Source organism: Capra hircus, chromosome 17 (genome assembly GCF_001704415.2).
Source record: "Capra hircus breed San Clemente chromosome 17, ASM170441v1, whole genome shotgun sequence".
Classification (NCBI taxonomy): domain Eukaryota; kingdom Metazoa; phylum Chordata; class Mammalia; order Artiodactyla; family Bovidae; genus Capra; species Capra hircus.
This window is the reverse complement of record NC_030824.1, coordinates 67,716,747-67,742,334: the sequence shown is the minus strand read 5'-3', so window position 1 is coordinate 67,742,334 and position 25,588 is coordinate 67,716,747. Positions and strand designations below refer to the sequence as shown.

The following is a 25,588-nucleotide window of genomic DNA, read 5'->3' as shown; positions in this document are numbered from 1 at the left end:
GATTAGTGATGTTTAGCACCTTCTCTTGTAACTTTGGCCATATGTATGTATCTTCTTTGGAAAAATATCTATTCAGATACTCTGCCTAATTTTTATTAGACTTTTTTCTATTGAGTTATATATATATATATACGTTGGATATTAACCCCTTATCAGATATATAATTTGCACTTTTTTTCATTTCATAAGTTTTCTTTTCGTTTTGTTGATGGTTTCCTTTGCTATGCAGAAGCTTTTTTATTTAATGTAGTCTTACTTTTTGTTTTTTCTTTGTTGTCTTTGCTTTTGGTGTCAAATCTAAAAAATAATTATAAGATCAGTGTTAAGGAAGTTATCCACTATGTTTATTTCTAGGAACTTTGTAACTTCAGGTATTACATTCAAGTCTTTTATTCATTTTGAGTATATTAATTTTTGTATATGACGTAAGATAGTGATCCAATTTTGTTTTCTTTGCATATGGCTGTCCAGTTTTCCCAACACTGTTTATGGAAGAAATTGTCTTTTCTCCATTGTTTATGCTTGGCTCCTTGAAAATTAATTGACCACATATGTGTGGGTTTCTTTCTGGGCTCTCTAGCATGCTCCACTGATCTATGCTACTATTTTTATGCAAGTACCATGCTGTTTTGATTACTACAGCTTTGTAATATAATTTGAAATCAGAAAGTGAGGTGCTCCAGCTTTGATCTTCTTCCTCAAGATTATTTTGGCCATTTGGGTTCTCACATGGTTCTACACAAATTTTAGGGTTATTTGTTCTATATTTGTGAAAAATGCCTTTGGAATTTCAAAAGGGATTACACTGAACTGTAATTTGCTTTTATAGAATGGACATTTTAACAGTATTAGTTCTTCCAATCCATGAATACAGAATATATTTCTATTTATTTGCTTCAATTTCTTTTATCAATGCCTTGGTGCTTTCAATATAAGGTTTTTCACCTAGATTAAATATATTCCTAGGTATTTTATTATTTTTTATGTAATTGTAAATGGCATTTCTTTTTAAAAATCTCTGATAATTCATAATTTGTGTTTATAAATGCAACAGATTTTTGTATATTGATTTTATACCTGGCAACATCACTGAACTCATTTATTAACAATATTTGTTAAGTGTTTACGTTTTCTGTATATAATACAATTTTATCTAAAAATAAAGGCAGTCTTGCTGTTTTTTTTTAATCATTAGTGGGTGTTCACTTTTATGTCAAATGCTTTTTCTGCATCTATTCATATGATCACATGATTTTTATCTTTCATTTTGTTAATGTAGCATGTCACATTGATTGATTTGTGGATATTGAATCACACTTGATCCTGATCTTTTTAATGTATCATTAAGTCTGGTTTGCTAATAGTTGCTAATGTTTTGTTGAGGATTTCTGCATCTATAATATCAGGGATGTTGGCCTATAATTTTCTTTTCTTGTAGTGTCTTTATCTATTTTTTGTATTGAGGTAATAGTGGCCTCATAAAATGAGTTTGGAAGTGATTTATATCCTTTTGATTTTTATTTTATATGTTGCATTTTTTTGCATAAATGGGAGATGTTTTATATATATGTATATATTTACTTGTATTTTCTTTTTTCACTTAATATATGTCTTTATATATAGTCATAGTTTCCATGAATACATTGATTTTTTATCATATGGATAAATTATAATTTATATAATAATTATTTTATTGTGGACATTTGGGTTTTAGATTAAATAATCCTATACTATATGTCTTTTCTACAAATATTTGGCTACATATATTCCTAGAAAAATACTAACTGGGTCAAGGTTTATTTTTAGAGTTTAGGAGAATGCTTACCATATGTATATGGTGAAAACAAAGTTACTTTCCAGATAGGCTTTAAAAATGACTGCATATTTATTTCATCTTTGCCACATTTAACATGATTTTTAATGATTGCCAGGTGATGATAGTGTTAAAGAATCGCCTGACAGTGCAATAGATGCAGACTTGATCCCTGTCAGGATGATCCCCTGGGGGAGGAAATGTCAACCCACTCTGGATTCTTGCCTGGGAAATCCCATGGACAGAGGAGCCTGGCAGGGTGCAGTCCATGGGGTCTCAAAGAGTTGGACACAACTAAGTGTGTGTGCACATGCATGCGTGCACACACACACACATAATGATTACCAATTAGCTATTAATTTAATGGTTGTCAATTATTTTAATAGTTGACAGTTTTAATGATTACCTGTATTTAGAGTATATAATTTTATTTTTCACCTATTTTACTATTAGTGAGTTGAAAATCTTATATATATTTATTCTTCTATAAATTATTTATGTCCTGTGCCTAATTTTTTGTCATGAAAAATCAGCATTATTTTTATTTTTAAAGAGTTATCTTCATATTAACATGTTTTTTACATTTCTTACAGATATCATAACTTGCACTGAATTTTTTTGTGTGTGGTTATTTTTAACATAGTAGAGTTTTACATGCTTATGTAGTCATTGTCTTGACTTTTCCCTTTGTGATTTCTGTCCATCTGTTTTAGTTTTGTAATTCTTTTTGCTTTGAAATTTCTTTCCAATGTAAGAATCAGCCAAGAATTTCCCTATATATTGTGCCTTAAATGATTTCATTAGTTACATTTAACATATCTGTGTAGAATTTATTTTGGTGTAAGGTTAATAGAAAACTTGATTTTTTCCCCCCACATACTTTGCCAAATTTTTCTAGCAGCTTACATGGATAAACCCACATTCCTCAGTGGTTTATGATGTTTTCTTTGTAATACAAAAAAAAAAAAAAAAAGGTTTATCAGGATCTGTTTCAGGTCCTACTATTGTGTTCTACTGACCTGCCTGCCAATTCTCTCTCTCTCTCTTTTTCTTTTCTTTTCAGGTCATGCTGCTTTTTAATTTAAGACTTTGTAATAACTTTGTAAAATAAGTTACCACCCTATTCCTACCCAGTGATCTCTTTTCACAAAATTTCCTCTGGCTGTTTTTTTTTTTTTTTTTTGGTGGAAGGGGCACAATAAGCATTGGGATTAGTCATCTTTTAATCTCATTTCTCAATTAAGGCAATTAAAACATTATCAGAGAAGTAAACTTTTTAACATTTTGGATTTTGTTCTATAATGATATAGCTTAGCTGATAGATTATGTTTTAGGAATAAAAAAATATTCCTTTCTTCATTCGTACAGTACATTTTTAGAGCCTCTTTACCATGAGCCAGGTACTGCTGTTGTTGATGCTGGGGTTGTAGCAGGGAGCAAGATAATTCCAGTGGGGAAGACAATATTACATAAACAAATACATAGAAGCATGTAATGTAGTGTAGAAATAAGCACTGTGAAGAAATACAAAGTAAAAGGACAGAAGATGGCAACGGTGAGGGTAACACTCTTGTGTAAAGTGATCAGGAAAGTCCTTTGGTGGGGGGATTAGGTGGGGTTTACAGACGCTTGAAAGAAATGAGAGAGTAAGTTAACAAATCTGGGGCCCTAGAGGAGGAGAAAAGGACAACTTTTTTTTTCTACTTTGCTTTGTCTTAGTCACATAAGTCATTATTTTCTTAAGCTCTGAGTTGTTATGGCAATGATCTGCATCTTCTAAGACAAAATCTCTTTAAGCCCAGAGCTAATAATTACATAACAAAAGCAATACAGACTGCTCAAGGATCTGTTTTCCTTAAACACTGTTCAGTTCAGTTCAGTTCAGACGCTCAGTCGTGTCTGACTCTTTGCGACCCCATGAATCGCAGCACGCCAGGCCTCCCTGTCCATCACCACCTCCTGGAGTTCACTCAGACTCATGTCCATCAAATCAGTGATGCCATCCAGCCATCTCATCCTCTGTCATCCCCTTCTCCTCCTGCGCCCAATCCCTCCCAGCATCAGAGTCTTTTCCAATGAGTCAACTCTTCACATGAGGTGGCCAAAGTACTGGAGTTTCAGCTTTAACATCATTCCTTCCAAAGAACACCTAGGACTGATCTCCTTTAGAATGGACTGATTGGATCTCCTTCCAGTCCAAGGGACTCTCAAGAGTCTTCTCCAACACCACACTTCAAAACCATCAGTTCATTCAAGTGTCACGGTTCACGTATTGCTGAAACGTGGCTTGGAGAATTTTGAACATTACTTTACTAGTGTGTGAGATGAGTGCAATTGTGCGGTAGTTTGAGCATTCTTTGGCATTGCCTTTCTTTATGATTGGAATGCCTTTTCCAGTCCTGTGGCCACTGCTGAGTTGTCCAAATTTGCTGGCATATTGAGTGCAGTGCTTTCATAGCATCATCTTTCAGGATTTGAAATAGCTCCACTGGAATTTCATCACCTCCACTAGCTTTGCTCATCGTGATGCTCTAAGGCCCACTTGACTTCACATTCCAGGATGTCTGGCTCTAGATGAGTGATCATACCATCATGATTATCTTGGTTGTGAAGACCTTTTTTGTACAGTTCTTCTGTGTATTCTTGCCACCTCTTAATATCTTCTGCTTCTGTTGGGTCCATACCATTTCTGTCCTTTATCGAGCCCATCTTTGCATGAAATCTTCCCTTGGTATCTCTAATTTTCTTGAAGAGATCTCTAGTCTTTCCCAGTCTGTTCTTTTCCTCTATTTCTTTGCACTGATCGCTGAGGAAGGCTTTCTTATCTCTCCTTGCTATTCTTTGGAACTCTGCATTCAGATGCTTATATCTTTCCTTTTCTCCTTTGCTTTTCGCTTCTCTTCTTTTTGCATGTATTTGTAAGGCCTCCCCAGACAGCCATTTTGCTTTTTTAAATTTCTTTTCCATGGGGATGGTTATGATCCCTGTCTCCTGTACAATGTCACGAACCTCAGTCCATAGTTCATCAGGCACTCTATCTATCAGATCTAGTCCCTTAAATCTATTTCTCACTTCCCCTGTATAATCATAAGGGATTTTTTTTTAGGTCTTACCTGAATGGTCTAGTGGTTTTCTCTATTTTCTTCAACTTAAGTCTGAATTTGGCAATAAGGAGCTCATGATCTGAGCCACAGTCAGCTCCCAGTCTTCTCCATCTTTGGCTGCAAAGAATATCATCAATCTGATTTCAGTGTTTGCCATCTGGTGATGTCCATGTGTAGATTCTTCTCTTGTGCTGTTGGAAGAGGGTGTTTGCTATGACCAGTGTGTTCTCTTGGCAAAGCTCTATTAGCCTTTTCCCTGCTTCCTTTTGTACTCCAAGGCCAAATTTGCCTGTTACTCCAGGTGTTTCTTGACTTCCTACTTTTGCATTCCAGTCCCCTATAATGAAAAGGACATCTTTTTTTGGGTGTTAGTTCTAAGAGGTCTTGTAAGTCTTCATAGAATTGTTCAACTTCACCTTCTTCAGCATTACTGGTTGGGGCATCACATAGACTTGGATTACTGTGATATTGAATGCTTTTCCTTGGAAACAAACAGAGATCATTCTGTCGTTTTTGAGATTGCATCCAAGTACTGCATTTTGGACTCTTTTGTTGACCATGATGGCTACTCCATTTCTTCTAAGGGATTCCTGCCTACAATAGTAAATATAATGGTTATCTGAGTTAAATTTACCCATTCCAGTCCATTTTAGTTTGCTGATTCCTAGAATGTCGACGTTCACTCTTGCCATCTCGTTTGACCACTTCCAATTTGCCTTGATTCATGGACCTAACATTCCAGGTTCCTACGCAATTGCTCTTTACAGCATCAGACCTTGCTTCTATCACGAGTCACATCCACAACTGGGTATTGTTTTTGCTTTGGCTCCATCCCTTCATTCTTTCTGGATTTATTTCTCCTCTGATCTCCAGTAGCATATTGGGCACCTACTGACCTGGCAAGTTCCCCTTTCAGTGTCCTATCATTTTGCCTTTTCATACTGTTCATGGGGTTCACAAGGCAAGTATACTGAAATGGTTTGCCATTCCCTTCTCCAGTGGATTACATTCTGTCAGACCTCTCCACCATGACCTGCCCGTCTTGGGTTGCCCCATGGGCATGGCTTAGTTTCGTTGAGTTAGACAAGGCTGTGGTCCTAGTGTGATTAGATTGACTAGTTTTCTGTGATTATGATTTCAGTGTGTCTGCCCTCTGATGCCCTCTTATAACACTTACCATCTTACTTGGGTTTCTCGTACCTTGGACATGGGGTATCTCTGCACGGCTGCTCCAGCAAAGGGCAGCTGCTTCTCCTTACCTTGGACAAGGGGTATCTCCTCACTGCCGCCCCTCCTCACCTTGAACGTGGAGTAGCTCCTATAGGCCCTCCTGCACCCGCACAGCCACTGCTCCCTGTACATGGGATTGCTCCTCATCAAGATAGATTCTTGTTATATAGTCATTAGTACAGAGCTTAAAAGCTTAAATGACTATATAACAAGAATCTATCTTGCTTGAGGACCTTTCTCCTTCTTAACAAGAATGTTCTAGCTGATCCTGTTATCTTAAGATGTATGTTGTGGGAGTGAGTCTGGTAAGACCTTTAAAACCCTGAGACATTCTTTTAATCTATTCTTAGTAACCAATGAAAAAAGTATATAAAGCCCCACCTGAACTACTAAGCAGGCAGTGAGTGCCTCACCCTGTTGTGATGTCTATGTCAGAAGCTTCTCTATCCCTTTTCATTGTAGTAAAACTTTTGCCACATGAAGCTCTGAGTGCCTGAAGCCTCCTCTCTGGTCCTGAAGCTAAATTCTCTTCGGACATCACAGGTCTGGCACAGTTCACAATAAGCTACCAGATATACACGTATTACTGGTATACAGTTATACCTGGATACAGTACGCATTATGCAGATTCAGCCAGAAGATCAGTGTATCCAGAGGGTAGTGAGTGAGTCAGAAAGCAGTGGGAGATGAGGTCAGAGAAAGGGGTCAGATGAAAGAGTTGGATTTCATGAGTATGAGAAGCGGTTGGAAGATTCTGAGCAGGAGAGTAACGTGATTTGGTGTTACCAGTAGTATCTCTCTGGCTGCCAACATAATAAGTGAATGGTGGTGCTATTCACTAAAATCACTGGGAGAGCAGTAGATGTTGGAGTGGTGGGAATCATAGTACATTGGTAGTACCTATTAGTCACTTGTTGTTGTTCAGTCACTAAGTCATGTTTGACTCTTAGCCCCATGGACTGCAGCATGCCAGGCCTCTCTGTCCTTCACTATCTCCTAGAGTTTGTTCAAACTCATGTCCATTGAGTTGGTGATGCCATCCAACCATCTCATCCCCTGCCACCCTCTTCTCCTTTTGCCTTCAACCTTTCCCAGCATCTGGGTCTTTTGCAATGAGTCCCCTCTTCACATCAGGTGGCCAAAGTATTGGAGCTTCAGCATCAGTCTTTCCAATGGATACTCAATCAATCCAAGATTGATTTCCTTTAGGATTAACTGGTTTGATCTCCTTTCTGTCCAGGAGACTCTCAAGAGTTTTTAACACCACAATTCTTAGGCACTCAGTCTTCTTTATGGTCCAACTCTCACATTCATACGTGACTACTGGAAAATCCATAGCTTTGTCTATATGAACCTTTGTAGGCAAAGTGATGTCTTCACTTTTTAATATGCTGTCTAGGTTTGTCATAGCTTTCCTGCCAAGAAGTAAGCATCTTTTAATTTCATGGCTACAGCCACCATCTGCAGTGGTTTGGGAGCCCAAGAAAAGAAAATCTGTCACTGCTTCCACTTTTCCCCTTCCATCTGCCATAAAGTGATGAGACCAGATGCCATGATCTTAGTTTCTTTAATGCTGAGTTTTAAGCCAGCTTTTCCATTCTGCTCTTCTATCCCTTCAAGAGGCTTTTTAGTTCCTCTTCACTTTTGCCATTAGGGTGGTATCATCTCCACATCTGAAGTTTTTAATATTTATTTTAGCAATCTTGATATCAGATTGTGATTCATCCAGACTGACATTTCACATGATGTGCTCTGCTTTTAGTCACTTCAGAGGAGGTTTAATTAACTGGACAATGTATGAATCTGGGGCACAAGACCAAGCATTGGAGGAATGTGTGTTGGTTTAATGCCCTGGGGTTGGGTCAGATCACTCAAGGTGCATATTGTTTCCTAGGGCTTCTATTGCAAATAATCATGAACTTTGTGTCTTAAGAATATAGATATTTTTGTTGCTTGTAGTTCTGGAGGCTAGAAGAACAAAATCTAGCAGGTCCTTAGTCCCTCCAAGGGCTCTATTGGGAAGTCACTTTGTTTTTTCCAGCTTCTGTCACCTGTAAAGTGCTCCTTGACTTGTAGCCACGTCACTCCAGTCTTTGCTTCCACGGTCACATTGCTTCCTCCTCTTCTGTCCAAGGAATCTCTCTGCCTCTTTCTTATTAGGACTTTTGTCATTGAATTAAGGGTTCATCTGATAAAGTTTATCCAGGATAAACTCTTCTCAGAATACTTAATTGCAACTTTGGCAATACAGTGTAGGATTCACTATTTTATAAAATAAAGTAAAATCACAGTTTCAAAGGATTAGGAGGCAGACATGTCTTTTGGGGGCCACCTTTTGTCTTGTGTCTTTTGTACTGGCCACCTTTCAGCCCAATACAGGTAATGAATGTGGATTGAAAAGCCAAGTGGTCCCAAGACTGACCTCCAGAGCACAACAGTATTCAGAAGTCAGAGAGAACACAGAGGTAGTCAGTGAAATGTAGGAGAGAGAGTCAGAGTGTGGTCACTGATGAAGAAGACTTTCAATGAGAAGATGATTAGCTGTGTGAAAGCAGCCGAGTGGTATACAAAATAAAGGCCTAATTTTGATTGTTAGATTTGCTAAGACCTTGTCATTGGTGAACTTGCCAAAATTGTATTCAAGAGTGGCATATTTGTGGTCCCCAGTGCTGAATCCAGCTTCCGTTGAAATATTATAACCCTGGTTTAGCCATCATTGTTGTGCTTAGTCACTCAGTCATGTCCAACTCTTTCCAACCCCATGGACTGTAGCCTTCCAGGCTTCTCTGTCCATGGGGGTTCTCCAGGCAAGAATGCTAGAATGGGTTGCCATGCCCTCCTCCAGGGGGTCTTTACAACACAGGATCAAAGCCAGGTCTCCCACACTGCAGGTGGATTCTTTACTGTCTGAGTCACCAGGCTAGCTCAAGAATACTGGAGTGGGTAGCCTATTCCTTCTCCATGGGATCTTCCTGACCCAGGAATTGAACTGGGGTCTCCTACATTGCAAGTGGATTCTTCAGCAGCTGAGCTACCAGGGAAGCCCTGTTTTAGCTGTTGCATCCGTGACTGGCCAATATAAAAAGTGCTTCAGTGTATAAAGTTATTTTGCATTTCTTTCTTCTTTTCTTTCTATTTGAAGATCTGTGTGTGAGCATGTTTTGTCAGTAACCTTGGTTCTTCAAACTAGGTTATGCTCATGGTAGAGATTTTGGAAATTGTTGCTGTTTTTCAGTCACTAAGTCATGGCCGACTATTTGCGACCCAAGGACTGCAGCATGTCAAACTCCCCTGTCCATCATTATCTCCCAGAGTTTCCTCAAATTCATGTCCATTGAGTGAGTGATGCTATCAAACCATCTCATCCTCTCCTGTACCCTTATCCTCTTGGCCTTCAGCCTTTCCCAACATCAGGGTCTTTTCCAATGAGTGGGCTCTTTGTATTAGGTGGCCAAAGTGTTTGTGTTTAAGCTTCAGCAGCAGCCCTTCCAATGAATATTCAGGGTTGACTTCCTTTAGGATTGGCTGGTTTGATCTCCTTGCTGTCAAAGCAAGTCTCATAAGTCTTCTCCAGTTTGAAAGCCTAGCTTTCTTTATGGTCCAATTTTCACATCTGTACATGACTACTTAAAAAATCATAGCTTTGGCTGTATGGACTTTTGTTGGCAATGTGATGTATCTGCTTTTTAATACACTGTCTAGATTTGTCATAACTTTTCTTCCAAGGAGCAAGCATCTTTTAATTTCATTACTTCAGTTACTGTCCACCATGATTTTGGAGCCCAAGAAAATAATATGTGTCATTGCTTCTACTTTTTCCCCTTCCATTTTCCATAAAGTCATGGGACTGGATGCCAAGATCTTAGATTTCTTAATATTGAGTTCCAAGCCAGCTTTTCTCTCTCTTCTTTCACCCTCATCAAGAATCTTTGTAGTTTCTCTTCACTTTATGCTCTTAGAGTGGTATTATCTACATATTTGAAGTTGTTGATATTTCTCTCAATAGTCTCGATTCAAGCTTGTGATTGATGCAGCCTGGCATTTCACATGATGAACTCTGCATAGAAGTTAAATGTACAGGGTGACAAATATATAATCTTGCTGTACTCCTTTCCTCAATTTGAATCAGTCTGTTCTTCCATGCCAGGTTCTAACTCGCTCTTCTTGACCTGCATGCAAGTTTCGCAGGAAGTAAGGTGGTCTGGTATTCCCAGCTCTTTAAGAATTTTCCACAGTTTGCTGTGATCCACAGAGTCAAAGGCTTTAGTGTAGTCAGTGTACTGGAGTGGGGTGCCATTGCCCCTGAATATGTCATGGGAAAAAATGGGAACAATGGCTCTTGAAAACATGTTTTCATAACAGAAAACATGACTGAAACTTTGACTTTTCAACATGACATTTTCATATGGAAAAAATCCTTACCCAGATGTTAAAAAGAAGGAAGTGGTAAAAATTCTTTAAATTTCAGGAAGCTAGTAATGGAATCAAGGAGGTATTACTATTTTATTAATAGCTTGCATCTTTATAATGTCTCCATTAAATTAGTGAAAGGTCCAACTGGGAGACTGGGAGGGAGAACAGTTTTGAGTCAGAATAAGTTTAAAGTAAAAATTACCAAATTCCTCTCAGTCTAAAGCAGGCGAATTGAGACTGAGAGGAGGAACACAAGGATGTCATTGAGGGTACTGTGATGTGACTCTTTGAGTAGATTCAAGATCCTCCCGAGGTCTCTTCTGCTGCTGCTAAGTCACTTCAGTCGTGTCCGACTCTGTGGGACCCCATAGACGGCAGCCCACCAGGCTTTGCCATCCCTGGGATTCTCAAGGCAAGAACACTGAAGTGGGTTGCCATTTCCTTCTCCTCTAGATCCCCAATTTAGCCCCACAGGACTCTGATCATAGACTTTATTCAGGAGCTTCTTTCTCTGAAGCAGCTATTTCTTGATGAAAGGGCCCACTGAGCTTATTTACTCAATAGTCAGAATTTTCTCTTAAAGATTTTGCAAAGCCATTTCTATTATTTTAAATAACCTAAATTTTATGTGTAAAGTCAGTGGAAACTGGAAAATGTAGACCTCTTAAAAATGCCAAATTACATGTAGACTTTCAAGACCAATTATTAATGAGTAGGCCACTATTTTTAGGGAGTTGAATAAAGAGAAGAGGAATACTTTTTAATTTCATGATTTGAAACTTAGAGTCTGAACTGATAACATACACTGATACCAGCACTCTTGTCCTACTTTTGCCTCCATATATTTTGCTTGCCACAAGTCCAGATGAGAAAAATGTCTTGGAATTGGAAATAAGGAAACTCATTTTATACGAGCCATGTTACTTGTTAATATGGGCTGTTATAAGCTGAGAATGAATTTTAGAATTTTAAGTTCATTGTACTTATCTTCTAATCAAGCCAAAAGTTATTGAGAGTACCATATGGTTTTAGAAGATATGTTTGGTGTCTTTGGAAACTTGAGGCTGCTAAATCATTACCAGCTGACAGAATGGAGTAGACCAAATGTACTTGGAATTGAGTTCTTTGTAGTGAGGAAGTTTGTGGATTTCCTGGTTCAGCCCATCTGATGAGAAGGATAACTCACAAACATGTTAGCTAGTTGCACAAGATGAATAATTTTGCCTGAGAATATGAGATTGATGAGAGTGAAGATAAATGTAAAGGACTGTGAAAAACATTAAAGAGGGAAATAATATTGCCAATTTTAAAATGTTTCATCAGGTTCAGGGCCAGATAATTCTTTGTTGCAGGGCCTGTTCTTTCATGGTTTAGCTGCATCTCTGGCTTCAACTCCTGAGATGCCAGTAAAACTTTTTCCCCAGTTGTGAAAATCAAAACTGTCTCCAGACAATGCCGAATGCCCTCATGAGGGCAAACTTGTCCCTGAGTGAGATCCACTAGGCGAGGCTATAGAGATAACCCCCGAAGTCACATTACAGTTTCGTGGTCAAGATTGAATAGGATGAAGAGGCAGATTTATGAGAATTTGTGCTTATTGAATATATTATTGGGATGGAATTTCATTTCGTTTCATTTCAGTTCAGTTGCTCAGTTGTGTCCGACTCTTTGCGACCCCATGAATCGCAGCACGCCAGGCCTCCCTGTCCATCACCAACTCCCGGAGTTCACTCAGACTCACGTCCATCGAGTGGGTGATGCCATCCAGCCATCTCATCCTCTGTCGTCCCCTTTTCCTCCTGCCCCCAATCCCTCCCAACATCAGAGTCTTTTCCAATGAGTCAATTCTTTGCATGAGGTGGCCAAAGTACTGGAGTTTCACCTTCAGCATCCTTCCCTCCAAAGAACACCCAGGACTGATCTTTAGGATGGACTGGTTGGATCTGCTTGCAGTCCAAGGGACTCTCAAGAGTCTTCTCCAACACCACAGTTCAAAAGCATCAATTCTTCGGTGCTCAGCTTTCTTCACAGTCCAACTCTCACATCTATACCTGACCACTGGAAAAACCATAGCCTTGACTAGACAGACCTTTGTTGGCAAAGTAATGTCTCTGCTTTTTTATATGCTACCTAGGTAACACAATAATTAAGATTTAGCTTCTATTGTATATTGTACTGATGAAAGATAGACTATTTTTTTTCAATATAGAGTTTAAATGAGAGCAGTAGGTCTACTAAAAATATGGATAATTAATTGTCTTCTATTTTACCTCCCTCCAAAAAGCCTGACAGAAATATGTAGAACTGCCAAAATGAAATCAGTAGTGGGATGATACTGCGGAGACTGCTTAGGGTATGCCTTTCCGCTTGCTTAAATTTTACTACATAGAGAGGCCATTTGGTGTCTTACATAGTCTCATATGCATGTCTTCAGATAGAGACACAGTGGCATTTGAGGCCGAGACTGCATTCACCAAACGCCTGGGCAATCATCAACTTTTCCTGGTCTCCTTCTGAGTTAGGGTGGGGCCATGTAACAAACTGTCCAGTGAAATGTGAGCTGAACCTAACTTATGGGCTGAGGAAGCTAAAAACCAGAGTGTGTCTTCCACTCTTTCCTCCCCTCTCATAGTGGCTTTGGGGCCCTCACCAGAATGCATCCTCTGAACCAAAGAAGGGCTGCTCCGTTTTCATTGTCTCTGTCCCCTGGTGTTTGTTTTGAAACGCCTTTTAGTTGGACATTGGACTCCAAGTTGACCTGCTTAATTCTCCTGTTTCCTGGTCGCCACTCTATTCTTCTGTGTTTTGGAACTCAGCTGGGATTTGGCCATGGGGAGCAGAAGGGCCAGCTAAGACTCAAGAGCACAAGCATCGTTGTCAGTTGCCTTTCTTCATGTTAATGATACTCTGGTGAGAAAGCCACATGCTTATGTAGTAAACTTCATATGATGTTACGCCTCATCTAGCAACTTCTGTACTGAATGAGGGCTAGGGAATTCGAGGAGTATTTTTCAGTAAATAAAGGATAAAGTGATGAAATGACGAGGGGTGACACTTGAGAGGCAGGATTCCATGATCTTTAGTAGCGGGTAGTCTGCTGTTCAACTGCGTCAATTTGAATCCTAGTTTTGACGCTGAATCCTAGTTTTGACCCTTTTTAGCTGTGTTCTGTGTCTATATATATATATATATATATATATATATAGAGAGAGAGAGAGAGAGAGAGAGAGAGAACGTGTTCTGTAACATTGTTCTTATTCTTTTTTTTTTTTTCATCTCCTTCTTCCTCTTTCTCCTCCTTTTCTTTCTCCTTCTCCTTTTGGTTGATCTTCCCTTCAAGTGCTTCTTTTATTGTCAGTGCTATCTAGATGTTTGTTATCACTAGTTAATTGCATTGCATATCAAAAAAATTACACCAAGCCTATGAGTGCAAGAATGTTTTGAATTCTATTAATAGCCTGTTGTATTTCTAACTGTATACTCCAATGGTTAGTATAAATAAGTTAAGTGCTTTCATAATTCTAATTGTTTTCTCTTTTCTACTGGGCATACAGTCACTGCTAGCATAAATGATACTCTGGTTAAAGAGAAAGGTGCCCTTTCCTCTGGGCAGTTTCAGCTCCATGTCAGTGTACCTGTTGGCCAGCAGAACACAGGCTGGATTTCACCCCCACACACCCTGCATGACTGTTTGGGGTCCTGGTGGGGGCATTACCCCCAGAAGGAAATCTGTCCTAGGAAAGTCAAATCTCATGCTCTAAGGTGAATCCTGTTACCTGCATTGGATACTAGTAGTTGTGCCTGGTTTCTTTGTCCTTGTTGCTGTGAAGGTAAGTGTTAAGCTCATCACTTGAAGGGTTTGAGAATGAGTGGAAATCCACAAGTTATCTGGTGGTGAGCATCTAGATTTAAACCCTTGAGATTGGATGAGATCATATAGGCATAGTGAGTGGAATAAGAAGGCAAATGGACCAAGAAACTCAAACTTTCAGAGATCACATACAAGTACAGGAATGGGCAAAGGAGACTGGAAAGGAGACCTTGAAACGGGAGGGAGAGAGTGCAGGTGCATTGTCACAGAACGTAAGGAAGAGAGGGAAAACCAAGCCTGCACTTTGGCCGCCTGATGTGAAGAGCTGGCTCATTAGAAAAGACCCTGATGCTGGGAAAGATTGAAGGCAGGAGAAGGGGACGACAGAGGATGAGACGGTTGGATGGCATCACCAACTTGATGGACATGTGTTTGAGCAAACGCCAGGAAATGGTGAAGCACAGGGAAGCCTGACATGCGTGGTCCATGGGGTCACAAAGAGTTGAACAAGACTGAGTGACTGAACACTTTGTGAATAGCTATTTGGACCGCTTGGTTGTGCACATTAGGATGGTGATTTGTAGTCCATTGAAAGGTCATGCTGGCATTCCTCTTTCCTCACTGATCAACCTTCTGTCTCCCAGGTAAAAGCCTCCGATGCAGATGCAGGACTCTATGGCTTTGTTGAGTATTTTCTTTATGCTGGATTCCAAAGCTACGAAGCACCTCAAGCGTTCCAGATAGACCCGCATGATGGGCGCATCTGTGTTTCTCAAGACACTGACAGGGAAAGAGATCCAGCCACCTATGATCTCTTGGTGAAAGCTAAGGATGGGGTAAGTCTTTATCTGTGAAATTTTACACATACTCAACAGTGAACCACTGTGTGTGCATTTGAGAGTACCAAGGATTAACAATCAACAACTGGCCAATCTTGTTTCATAAATCACTACCTCTTCCCTTTGCTGGAGGGTTTGGAAGCAGACACCAGACATATTATTTCATTTGTAAATAATTCAGTAATAGCTCTAATGAATAATAACTTTTAAAAACACAACTACACTACAGTACATTAGCAGTAATTCTTTGTCTAATATATATTCCATTTAAAATTTACTGGATTACAAAAAATGATAACAAACTTTTAATAGCTGGCATGTTTTAATCAAGATCCAAATTAGTCCACAAATGAATTTGATTGCTATATTCCTTAAATTTCAGTCTATAACAGTCAGCCCTCTACCTATTCCCCCTCACCTTTTTTCCTACTTAGTTAGTTTTGGAAAAAATCTGATCAATTGGCCTATAAAATTTCCATATTCTAAATAAGGTTGACTGCATCATTGAGATTCATTTAATTTTTTCTTTTATCACAGTTTCTACAAAATGGCATTTTGAGCTAGAGATGGATGAATTTTGGCTTTATTCATGTGGTGCTCTGTGCTTCTTATTGCATCAGCAGGCACTGCCATTATTTCACTAGGGGTTTCAGTGGGGCGAGTTTTGAATTCTGTTATTTTTGCATTTATTATCTGAAATTCTTCAGTTAAGGAGAAGGTTCTCTCATCAACTATTTGATTGGTCTGAAGTATAATTCTTCAAGAAAGGCAGGATCAGTTCAGTTCAGTTGCTTAGTCGTGTCTGACTCTTTGCGACCCCATGAATCGCAGCACGCCAGGCCTCCCTGTCCATCACCAACTCCCAGAGTTCACTCAAACTCACGTCCATCGAGTTGGTGATGCCATCCGGCCATCTCATCCTCTATCGTCCCCTTCTCCTCCTGCCCCCAATCCCTCCCAGCATCAGAGGCTTTTCCAATGAGTCAACTCTTCGCATCAGGTGGTCAAAGTACTGGAGTTTCAGCTTTAGCATCATTCCTTCCAAAGAACACCCAGGACTCATCTCCTTTAGAATGGACTGGTTGGATCTGCTTGCAGTCCAAGGGACTCTCAAGAGTCTTCTCCAACACCACAGTTCAAAAGCATCAATTCTTTGGCGCTCAGCTTTCTTCACAGTCCAACTCTCACATCCATACATGACCTCTGGAAAAACCATAGCCTTAACTAGATGGACCTTTGTTGGCAAAGTAATGTCTCTGCTTTTGAATATGCTATCTAGGTTGGTCATAACTTTCCTTCCAAAGAGTAAGTGTCTTTTAATTTCATGGCTGCAATCACCACCTGCAGTGATTGTGGAGCCCAAAAAATAAAGTCTGACACTGTTTCCACTGTTTCCCCATCTACTTCCCATGAAGTGATGGGACCGGATGCCATGATCTTCGTTTTCTGAATGTTAAGCTTTAAGCCAACTTTTTCACTCTCCTCTTTCACTTTCATCAAGAGGCTTTTTAGCTCCTCTTCACTTTCTGCCATAAGGGTGGTGTCATCTGCATATCTGAGGTTATTGATATTTCTCCTGACAATCTGGATTCCAGCTTGTGTTTCTTCCAGTCCAGTGTTTCTCATGATGTACTCTGCATAGAAGTTAAATAAGCAGGGTGACAATATACAGCCTTGACGTACTCCTTTTCCTATTTGGAACCAGTCTGTTGTTCCATGTCCAGTTCTAACTGTTGCTTCCTGACCTGCATATAGGTTTCTCAAGAGGCAGGTCAGGTGGTCTGGTATTCCCATCTCTCTCAGAATTTTCCACAGTTTCTTGTGATCCACACAGTCAAAGGCTTTGGCATAGTCAATATAGTGCTTGATTGTTTCACTTTATTTGATTAGTTTTTAAAATAATGAGTCGAAGCATTTACTGTCTTCAAACATTACTGATGATTTTTTTCTTACTTTGATTATAAATTCTTGATTTTTTTTTTTGTATACTTTATGTGTTTCATTCATTGCTCTGATAAGAAATCCACCAGCAATGCAGGAGAGCCCAATTCGATTTCTGGGTTGGGTAGAAGCCAACCCAGAAGAAGGGATAGGCTTCCCACTCCAGTATTATTGGGCTTCTCTCATGACTCAGACAGTAAAGAATCTGCCTGCAAGGCAGGAGACCTGGTTTTGATCCCTGGGTTGGGAAAACCCAGGAGGAATATCTTCTGGAGGAAGTCATGACAACCTACTCCGGTATTCTTGCCTGGAGAATCCCTGTGAACAGAGGTACCTGGTGGGCTACAGTCCACAGGGTCACAAAGAGTTGGACAGGACTGAGTGACTGAAGCATAGCACAGTAAATACATTGCTGACTTGGTCCTCTCTAATGTTCATGTTAATTAACCATTGTCTGAGCCACCAGGGAAACCCTAAGATCTATAGGGGCACCTTTGATTTGGCTCTTGTTTTTTTCGGGTGAACTTTTAAACTAACATATAAAGTACATACAGAAGATTGCACAAATCATTAAATGTACAGCTCAATGGATTTTTTGCAAAATGAAAGCATGTGCATAGAAGCCCCTCTCTTGGCCCCATACTGTGACCATCCCTCCTGCCGTTTAAGGATAATTTCTATTGATTTCTACCACCAAACATTACCTGTTTTTAAGCTTTCAGTGAATGATTTCATAGAGTTTGTGTTTTTATTGTTTCTTTTGCAGGATGTTATTTGTGAACATCACTCATGTGATTGTATGCAGCAGTAGCTCACTCATTCTCATTGGTTTGTAGTATTCTTTCATGTGAATTTACAGCCTTTTTTATCTGTTTTGTAATTGATGGAATCCATTTTAGGCTTTGGCAGGTGGGATTTCTATTCACTGTTATACATGTAATTTATTGAACAAATGTAAGCATTTGTGTTGGGCATATATTTAGCATGGAATTACTACATCATCAGAAAATCAAACAACTTCTCAAAATAGTTTTACCAGTTTATACTCTCACCAATTTCATTTGTTCCATATCCTCCCCAACATTTGCTATTTAGTGTCATTTTAGTGAGAGCAGTTCTGTACCTGCATGGTGGTGGTCACATTGGGGTGTACATTTCCTTGATGACTAATGAATTAATATATTTAATTTTCATTTATAAAATTATAAATGAAAATTTTTATTTATTTTTCATGTATTTATTGGCTATTTCTATAACTGGTTTTATGACGTCTAATTCTTTCCCCATTTTATCTTATACTGTTGACTTCTTTTGTTAGTGATTTGTATGAATTCTTTAAATTTCTGGCATGCATCTATTTTCTCCAGTTCTGTAACTTGCCTTTTTTTCCTTAATGGAGTTTTTTTGAGAAATAATAATTCTTAATTCCAATATAACTCAGTTTATCCATTGGTTTCCCTTTACAGCCAATACTTTTTTCTGCCCCTTTAAGAAGTATTTGCTTATACTACGGACATTAAGGGCTTCCCTGGTGGCTCAGACTGTAAAGAATCTACCTGCAGTGCCAGAAACTTGAGTTAGATCCCTGGGTCAGGAAGATAGCCTGGAGGAGGAGTGGCTACCCACTCCAGTATTCTTGCCTGGAGAATACCTTTGACAGAGGAGACTGGCAGGCCATGGTCCATAGGGTCACAAAGGGTTGGACATGACTGAAGTGACTTAGCACAGTGCACAGGGACATTAAGCTATTTTCTTTCAAAGATTTCGTTGCTTTAACTTTTGCACTTATTCTTTCAGTCTCATGGGAGGAACTTTCATATTTTCCCAGTGTGGACATTCGGTTGGCCCAGCACCATTTGCTGAAATGGGCAGCTCACCGTGTGCAGTGTCACCTCTGTCATAAATCATGTGATTATATGTATGTGTCTACTTCTGGACACCCTATTTTTTTTTTTCACTTATTTGTCTCCCTTTGTACTAGCTATATATTCTCTTGGTTATTTAGCTTTATAATGGGTCATGATATCATGTATTTTTTTAGCTTTGTCCATTTTCAAGATTGCTTTGGTTGTCCCTGATCATTCTACATTTTCAAGTACATTTTAGGTATAGCTTGTTCAATTTTCCATTACAGTGCAGCAAAGATAGCCTTCTATATGCATTATCCTGTGCATTCTCTTTACATAGTCTGTTTTAGAGACTTTCCTAAATTTTTTTATCTGCTTTAGATCCACTTATGTACATCAGCACTGATAATACCTTTCCAGTCTAATTTTTTAAATTAGTGGGAGAAGCTACATACATAAGACATGAAATGATGGAACAAATGAGTCTAAATTTATTTATTACAAGTATTTTCATCATAGGGGATTGATTGAATGCAAAAGTAGGAAGTCAAGAGGTACCTGCAGTAACAGGCAAGTTTGGCCTTGGAGTACAAAATGAAGCAGGGCCAAGGCTAACAGAGTTTTGTCAAGAGAGCACCCTGGTCAGAGCAAACACCCCCTTCAACAACACAAAAGATGACTCTACACATAGACATCATCATATGGTCAATACTGAAATCAAACTGATTACATTCTTTGCAGCCCAAGATAGAGAAACTTTATACAGTCAGCAAAAATAATAGCTGGTGCTGACTGTGATCCAGATCATGAGCTCCTTATTACAAAATTCAGGCTTAAATTGAAGAAAGTAGGGAAAACCACTAGGCCATTCAGGTATGACCTAAATCAAACCCCTTATTATTATACAGTGGAGGTGATGAATAGATTCAAGGTATTAGATCTGGTAGACAGACTGCCTGAAAAACTATGGAGGGAGGTTCATAACATTGTACAGGAGGCAGTGACCAACACCATCCAAGAAAAAAAGTAATGCAAGAAGGCAAAGTTGTTGTCTGAGAAGTCTTTATGAATTGCTGAGAAAAGAAGAAAAGCCAAAGGCAAGGAAGAAAGGGAAAGATATACCCAACTGAATGCAGAGTTACAGATTACAGCAAGGAGAGATTAGAAGGCCTTCTTAATGGAACAATGCAAAGAAATTGAGGACAAGAATAGAATGGGAAAGGCTAGAAATCTCTTCAAGAAATTTGGAGATATCAAGGCAAAATTTCATGTAAGGATGGGCACAATAAAGGACAGAAATGGCAAGGGCCTAATAGAAGCAGAAGAGATTAAGAAGAAGTGGCAAGAATACATAGAAGAACTATACCAAAAAAAGTCTTTATGAACTGGATCACCACAATAATGTGGTCACTTATGTAGATCCAGACATCTTAGAGTGTGAAGTCAAGTGGGACTTAGGAACCATTACTATGAACAAAGCTAGTGGAGATTATGGAATTCTGGCTGAATTATTTAAAATCCTAAAAGATGATGCTGTTAAAGTGATACAGCAAATTTGAAAAACTCAGCTGGAGCCACAGGACTAGAAAAGGTCACTGTTCATTCCAATCTCAAAAAAGGGCAATGCCAAAGAATGCTCAAACTACTGTGCAGCTGTGCTCATTTCACATGCTAGTAAGTTATGCTCAAAATCCTTCAAGCTAGGCTTCAGCAGTGCGTGAACCATGAACTAGGTTTAGAAAAGGCAGAGGAGCCATGGATCAAATTGCCAACATTGGCTGGATCATAGGGTAAGCAAGGGAATTCTAGAAAAACATCTACTTCTGCCTTGTTGATGATGCTAAAGCTTTTGACTGTGTGTATCACAACAAATTGGAAAATTCTTAATGAAATGGGAATACCAGACCATCTTACCTCAGTTCAGTCACTCAGTCATGTCTGACTCTTCGCAACCCCATGGACTGCAGCACGCCAGGCTTCCCTGTCCAGCACCAACTCATGGAGTTTACTCAAACTCATGTCAATTGAATCAGTGATGCCATCCAACCATCTCACCTCTGGCATCCCCTTCTCCTCCTGTCTTCAGTCTTTTCCAGCATCAGGGTCTTTTCCAATGAGTCAGTTCTTCGAATCAGGTGGCCAAAGTATTGGAGCTTCAGCTTCACCATCTGTCCTTCCAATGAATATTCAGGACTGATTTCCTTTAGGATTAACTGGTTTGATCTCCTTCGAGTCCAAGGGACTCTCAAGAGTCTTCTCCAACACCATCTTAACTGTGTCCTGAGAATCTTGTATGCAGGTCAAGAAGCAAAGTGAACTGGGCATGGAATAACTGAGTGGTTCAGAATTGGAAAAGGAGTATGGCAAGGCTATCTATTGTCACCCTGCATATTTAACTTCTATCATGTGAAATGCTAGGCTTTAGGAATCACAAGCTGAAATCAAAATTGCTGTGAGAAATGTCAACAACCCCAGATTCACTGATTATACCACTCTAGAGGCAGAAAGTGAAAAGTGCCTCTTGATAGGGTGAAAGAGGAGAGTGAAATACGTGTATACCTGTGGCGGATTCATGTTGATGTATGGCAAAACCAATACAATATTGTAAAGTAATTAACTTCCAATTAAAATAAATAAATTTATATTTTTAAAAACTCAACATTAAAAAAACTAAGATCAAGGCATCCAGTCCCATCGCATCATGTCAAATCGATGGGGAAAAAGTGGCACCAGTGGCAGATTTGTTTTCTTGAGCTCCAAAGTCACCACGTATGGTGACTGCAGCCATGAAATTAGGTGACACTTTTTGGAAAGAAAGCTATGATAAACTCAGACAGCATGTTAAAAAGTAGAGACATCACTTTGCTGACAAAGTCATATAGTCAAAGCTATGGTTTGCCCAGTGGTCATGTATGAATGTGAGAGTTAGACCATAGAGAAGGCTGTGTGCCAAAGAATTTATGCTTTTGAATTGTGGTGCTAACGAAGACTCTTCAGAGTCCCTTGGAATGCGAGGAGATCAAACTAGTCAAGCCTAAATAAAACTAACCCGGAGTGTTCATTGGAAGGACTGATGCTGAAGCTGAAGCTCCAATACTTTGGCCACCTGTTGTGAAGAGCTGACTCATTGGAAAAGACCTGATGCTGGGAAAGATTGAGGGCAATAGGATAAGGGGGCGGCAGAAGATGAGATGGTTAGATAGCACCACTGGTTCAATGGATATGAACCTGGGCAAACTCCAGGAGGTAGTGAGGGACAGGGAGGCCTGATGTGCTGCAGTCCATGGGGTTTCAAAGAGTCCGACACGAGTTAGTGACTGAACAATGAACAACAACATTCATGTAGAAACTAGCTAGAAGGAAAGCCATTTAACTCAATGAACGTACCATGGTCTACTTGTTTAGATTTTTCCAACCCCTGTATATGTGGTTTCAGGAATGTTTTGCTTCTATGTTAGAAAAGCAATGGGAAAAAAAAAAAAAAACCACCAATAGTAGACAGAGGAGTTTCAATTAATTTAAGTCTATGTGATTGTTTAAACCTCAATATATGCATATAGAAATATTTACCCAAGCCGTCAGAAATATATTATTAATAGACTTTGTGACAGTTGTAAAAGGCATCCTAGGATTAAATAACCAGTTTAAATCCAAAGCTGCAGTAGTTGCACATCTGTTTCTTTTTTATTTTGTTTTGTTTTGCATTTTTATTGAAAAGAAATATATTTTAATTCCAACTTTATGTCATTTGATGCATTAGCTACAAGATACTATATTTTGATTAATTAAACATAGCAGTGGGACATGAGAAAAGTTCTAAAACCTCTTTATCTGAAGGACTTATTTGTATTTGTTTTCTTTTATTTATTTATTTTCTTTTTAAAAATTTTTATTATTTTTTACTTTACAATACTGTATTGGCTTTGCCATACATCAAGATGAATCCGCTACGGGTGTACATAAGTTCCCACTCCTAAACCCCCCTCCCACCTCCCTCCCCATACTATCCCTCTGGGTTATCCCAGTGCACTAGCCCCAAGCATTCTGTACCCTGCATCGAACCTAGACTGGCAATTCGTTTTTGTATGATATTATACATGTTTCAATGCCATTCTCCCAAATCCTGCCCTCTCCCTCTCCCACAGAGTCCAAAAGTCTGTTCTATATATCTGTGTCTCTTTTGCTGTCTCGCATACAGGGTTATCATTACCATCTTTCTAAATTCCATATATATATGTTAGTATACTGTATTGGTGTTTTGTTTTTTTTTTTTTTCTGGCTTACTTCACTCGGTATAATCGGCTCCAGTTTCATCCACCTCATTAGAACTGATTCAAATGTATTCTTTTAATGGCTGAGTAATACTCCATTGTGTATATGTACCCCAGACTTCTTATCCATTCATCTGCTGATGGACATCTAGGTTGTTTCCATGTCCTGGCTATTATAAATAGTGCTGTGATGAACATTGGGGTACACGTGTCTCTTTCAATTCTAGTTTCTTCGGTGTGTATGCCCAGCAGTGGAATTGCTAGGTCATAAGGCAGTTCTATTTGCAGTTTTTTAAGGAATCTCCACACTGTTCTCCATAGTGGCTGTACTAGTTTGCATTCCCATCAACAGTGTAAGAGGGTTCCCTTTTCTCCACACCCTCTCCAGCATTTATTGTTTGTAGATTTTTGGATAGCAGCCATTCTGACTGGTGTGAAATGGTACCTCATTGTGGTTTTGATTTGCATTTCTCTGATAATGAGTGATGTTGAGCATCTTTTCATGTGTTTGTTAGCCATCTGTATGTTTTCTTTGGAGAAATGTCTATTTAGTTCTTTGGCCCATTTTTTGATTGGGTCATTTATTTTTCTGGAATTGAGCTGCATGAGTTGCTTGTATATTTATGAGATTGTTTGTCAGTTGCTTCATTTGCTATTATTTTCTCTCATTCCAAAGGCTGTCTTTTCACCTTGCTTATATTTTCCTTTGTTGTGCAGAAGCTCTTAAGTTTAATTAGATCCCATTTGTTTATTTTTGCTTTTATTTCCAATATTCTGGGAGGTGGATCATAGAGGATCCTGCTGTGATTTATGTCGGAAAGTGTTTTGCCTATGTTCTGCTCTAGGAGTTTTATAGTTTCTGGTCTTACATTTAGATCTTTAATCCATTTTGAGTTTATTTTTGTTTGTGGTGTTAGAAAGTGATCTAGTTTCATTCTTTTACAAGTGGTTGACCAGTTTTCCCAGCACCACTTGTTAAAGAGATTGTCTTTACTCCATTGTATATTCTTGTCTCCTTTGTCAAAGATAAGGTGTCCATATGTGTGTGGATTTATCTCTGGGCTTTCTATTTTGTTCCATTGGTTTATATTTCTGTCTTTGTGCCAGTACCATACTGTCTTGATGACTGTGGCTTTGTAGTAGAGCCTGAAATCAGGCAGGTTGATTCCTCCAGTTCCATTATTCTTTCTCAGGATTTCTTTGGCTATTCGAGGTTTTTTGTATTTCCATACAAATTGTGAAATTATCTGTTCTAGCTCTGTGAAAAATACCGCTGGTAGCTTGATAGGGATTGCATTGAATCTGTAGATTGCTTTGGGTTGTATGCTCATTTTCACTATATTGATTCATCCAATCCATGAACATGGTATATTTCTCCATCTATTAGTGTCCTCTTTGATTTCGTTCACCAGTGTTTTATAGTTTTCTATATATAGGTCTTTAGTTTCTTTAGGCAGATATATTCCTATGTTTTTTATTCTTTTCATTGCAATGGTGAATGGAATTGTTTCTTTAATTTCTTTTTGTACTTTCTCATTATTAGTGTATAGGAATGCAAGGGATTTCTGTGTGTTGATTTTATATCCTGCAACTTTACTATATTCATTGATTAGCTCTAGTAATTTTCTGGTGGAGTCTTTAGGGTTTTCTATGTAGAGGATCATGTCATCTGCAAACAGTGAAAGTTTTACTTCTTCTTTTCCAATGTGGATTCCTTTCTTTTTCTGCTCTGATTGCTGTGGCCAAAACTTCCAGAACTTTGTTGAATAGTAGTGTTGAAAGTGGGCACCCTTGTCTTGTTCCTGACTTTAGGGGAAATGCTTTCAATTTTTCACCATTGAGGATAATGTTTGCTGTGGGTTTGTCATGTATAGCTTTTATTATGTTGAGGTATGTTCCTTCTACTCCTGCTTTCTGGAGAGTTTTTATCATAAATGGATGTTGAATTTTGTCAAAGGCTTTCTCTGCGTCTATTGAGATAATCATATGGCTTTTATTTTTCAATTTGATAATGTGGTGAATTACATTGATTGATTTGTGGATATTGAAGAATCCTTGCATGCCTGGGATAAAGGCCACTTGGTCATGGTGTATGATCTTTTTAATGTGTTGTTGGATTCTGATTGCTAGAATTTTGTTAAGGATTTTTGCATCTATGTTCAACAGTTATATTGGCCTGTCGTTTTCTTTTTTTGTGGCATCTTTGTCAGGTTTTGGTATTAGGGTGATGGTGGCCTCATAGAATGAGTTTGGAAGTTTACCTTCCTCTGCAATTTTCTGGAAGAGTTTGAGTAGGATCGGTGTTAGCTCTTCTCTAAA

The 25,588-nt window shown here is 38.9% G+C and overlaps 1 protein-coding gene across 1 annotated transcript in view; it reads left to right on the top strand.

Moving 5' to 3' along the window:
- DCHS2 (dachsous cadherin-related 2) overlaps nucleotides 1-25,588 on the top strand; it is a 349,085-nt gene that overhangs the window by 122,143 nt on the left and 201,354 nt on the right. The window contains exon 2 of the mRNA XM_018061397.1: nucleotides 15,016-15,207. Within this exon, the coding sequence (XP_017916886.1) occupies nucleotides 15,016-15,207 (192 nt within the window). The remainder of the gene's footprint in view (nucleotides 1-15,015; nucleotides 15,208-25,588) is intronic.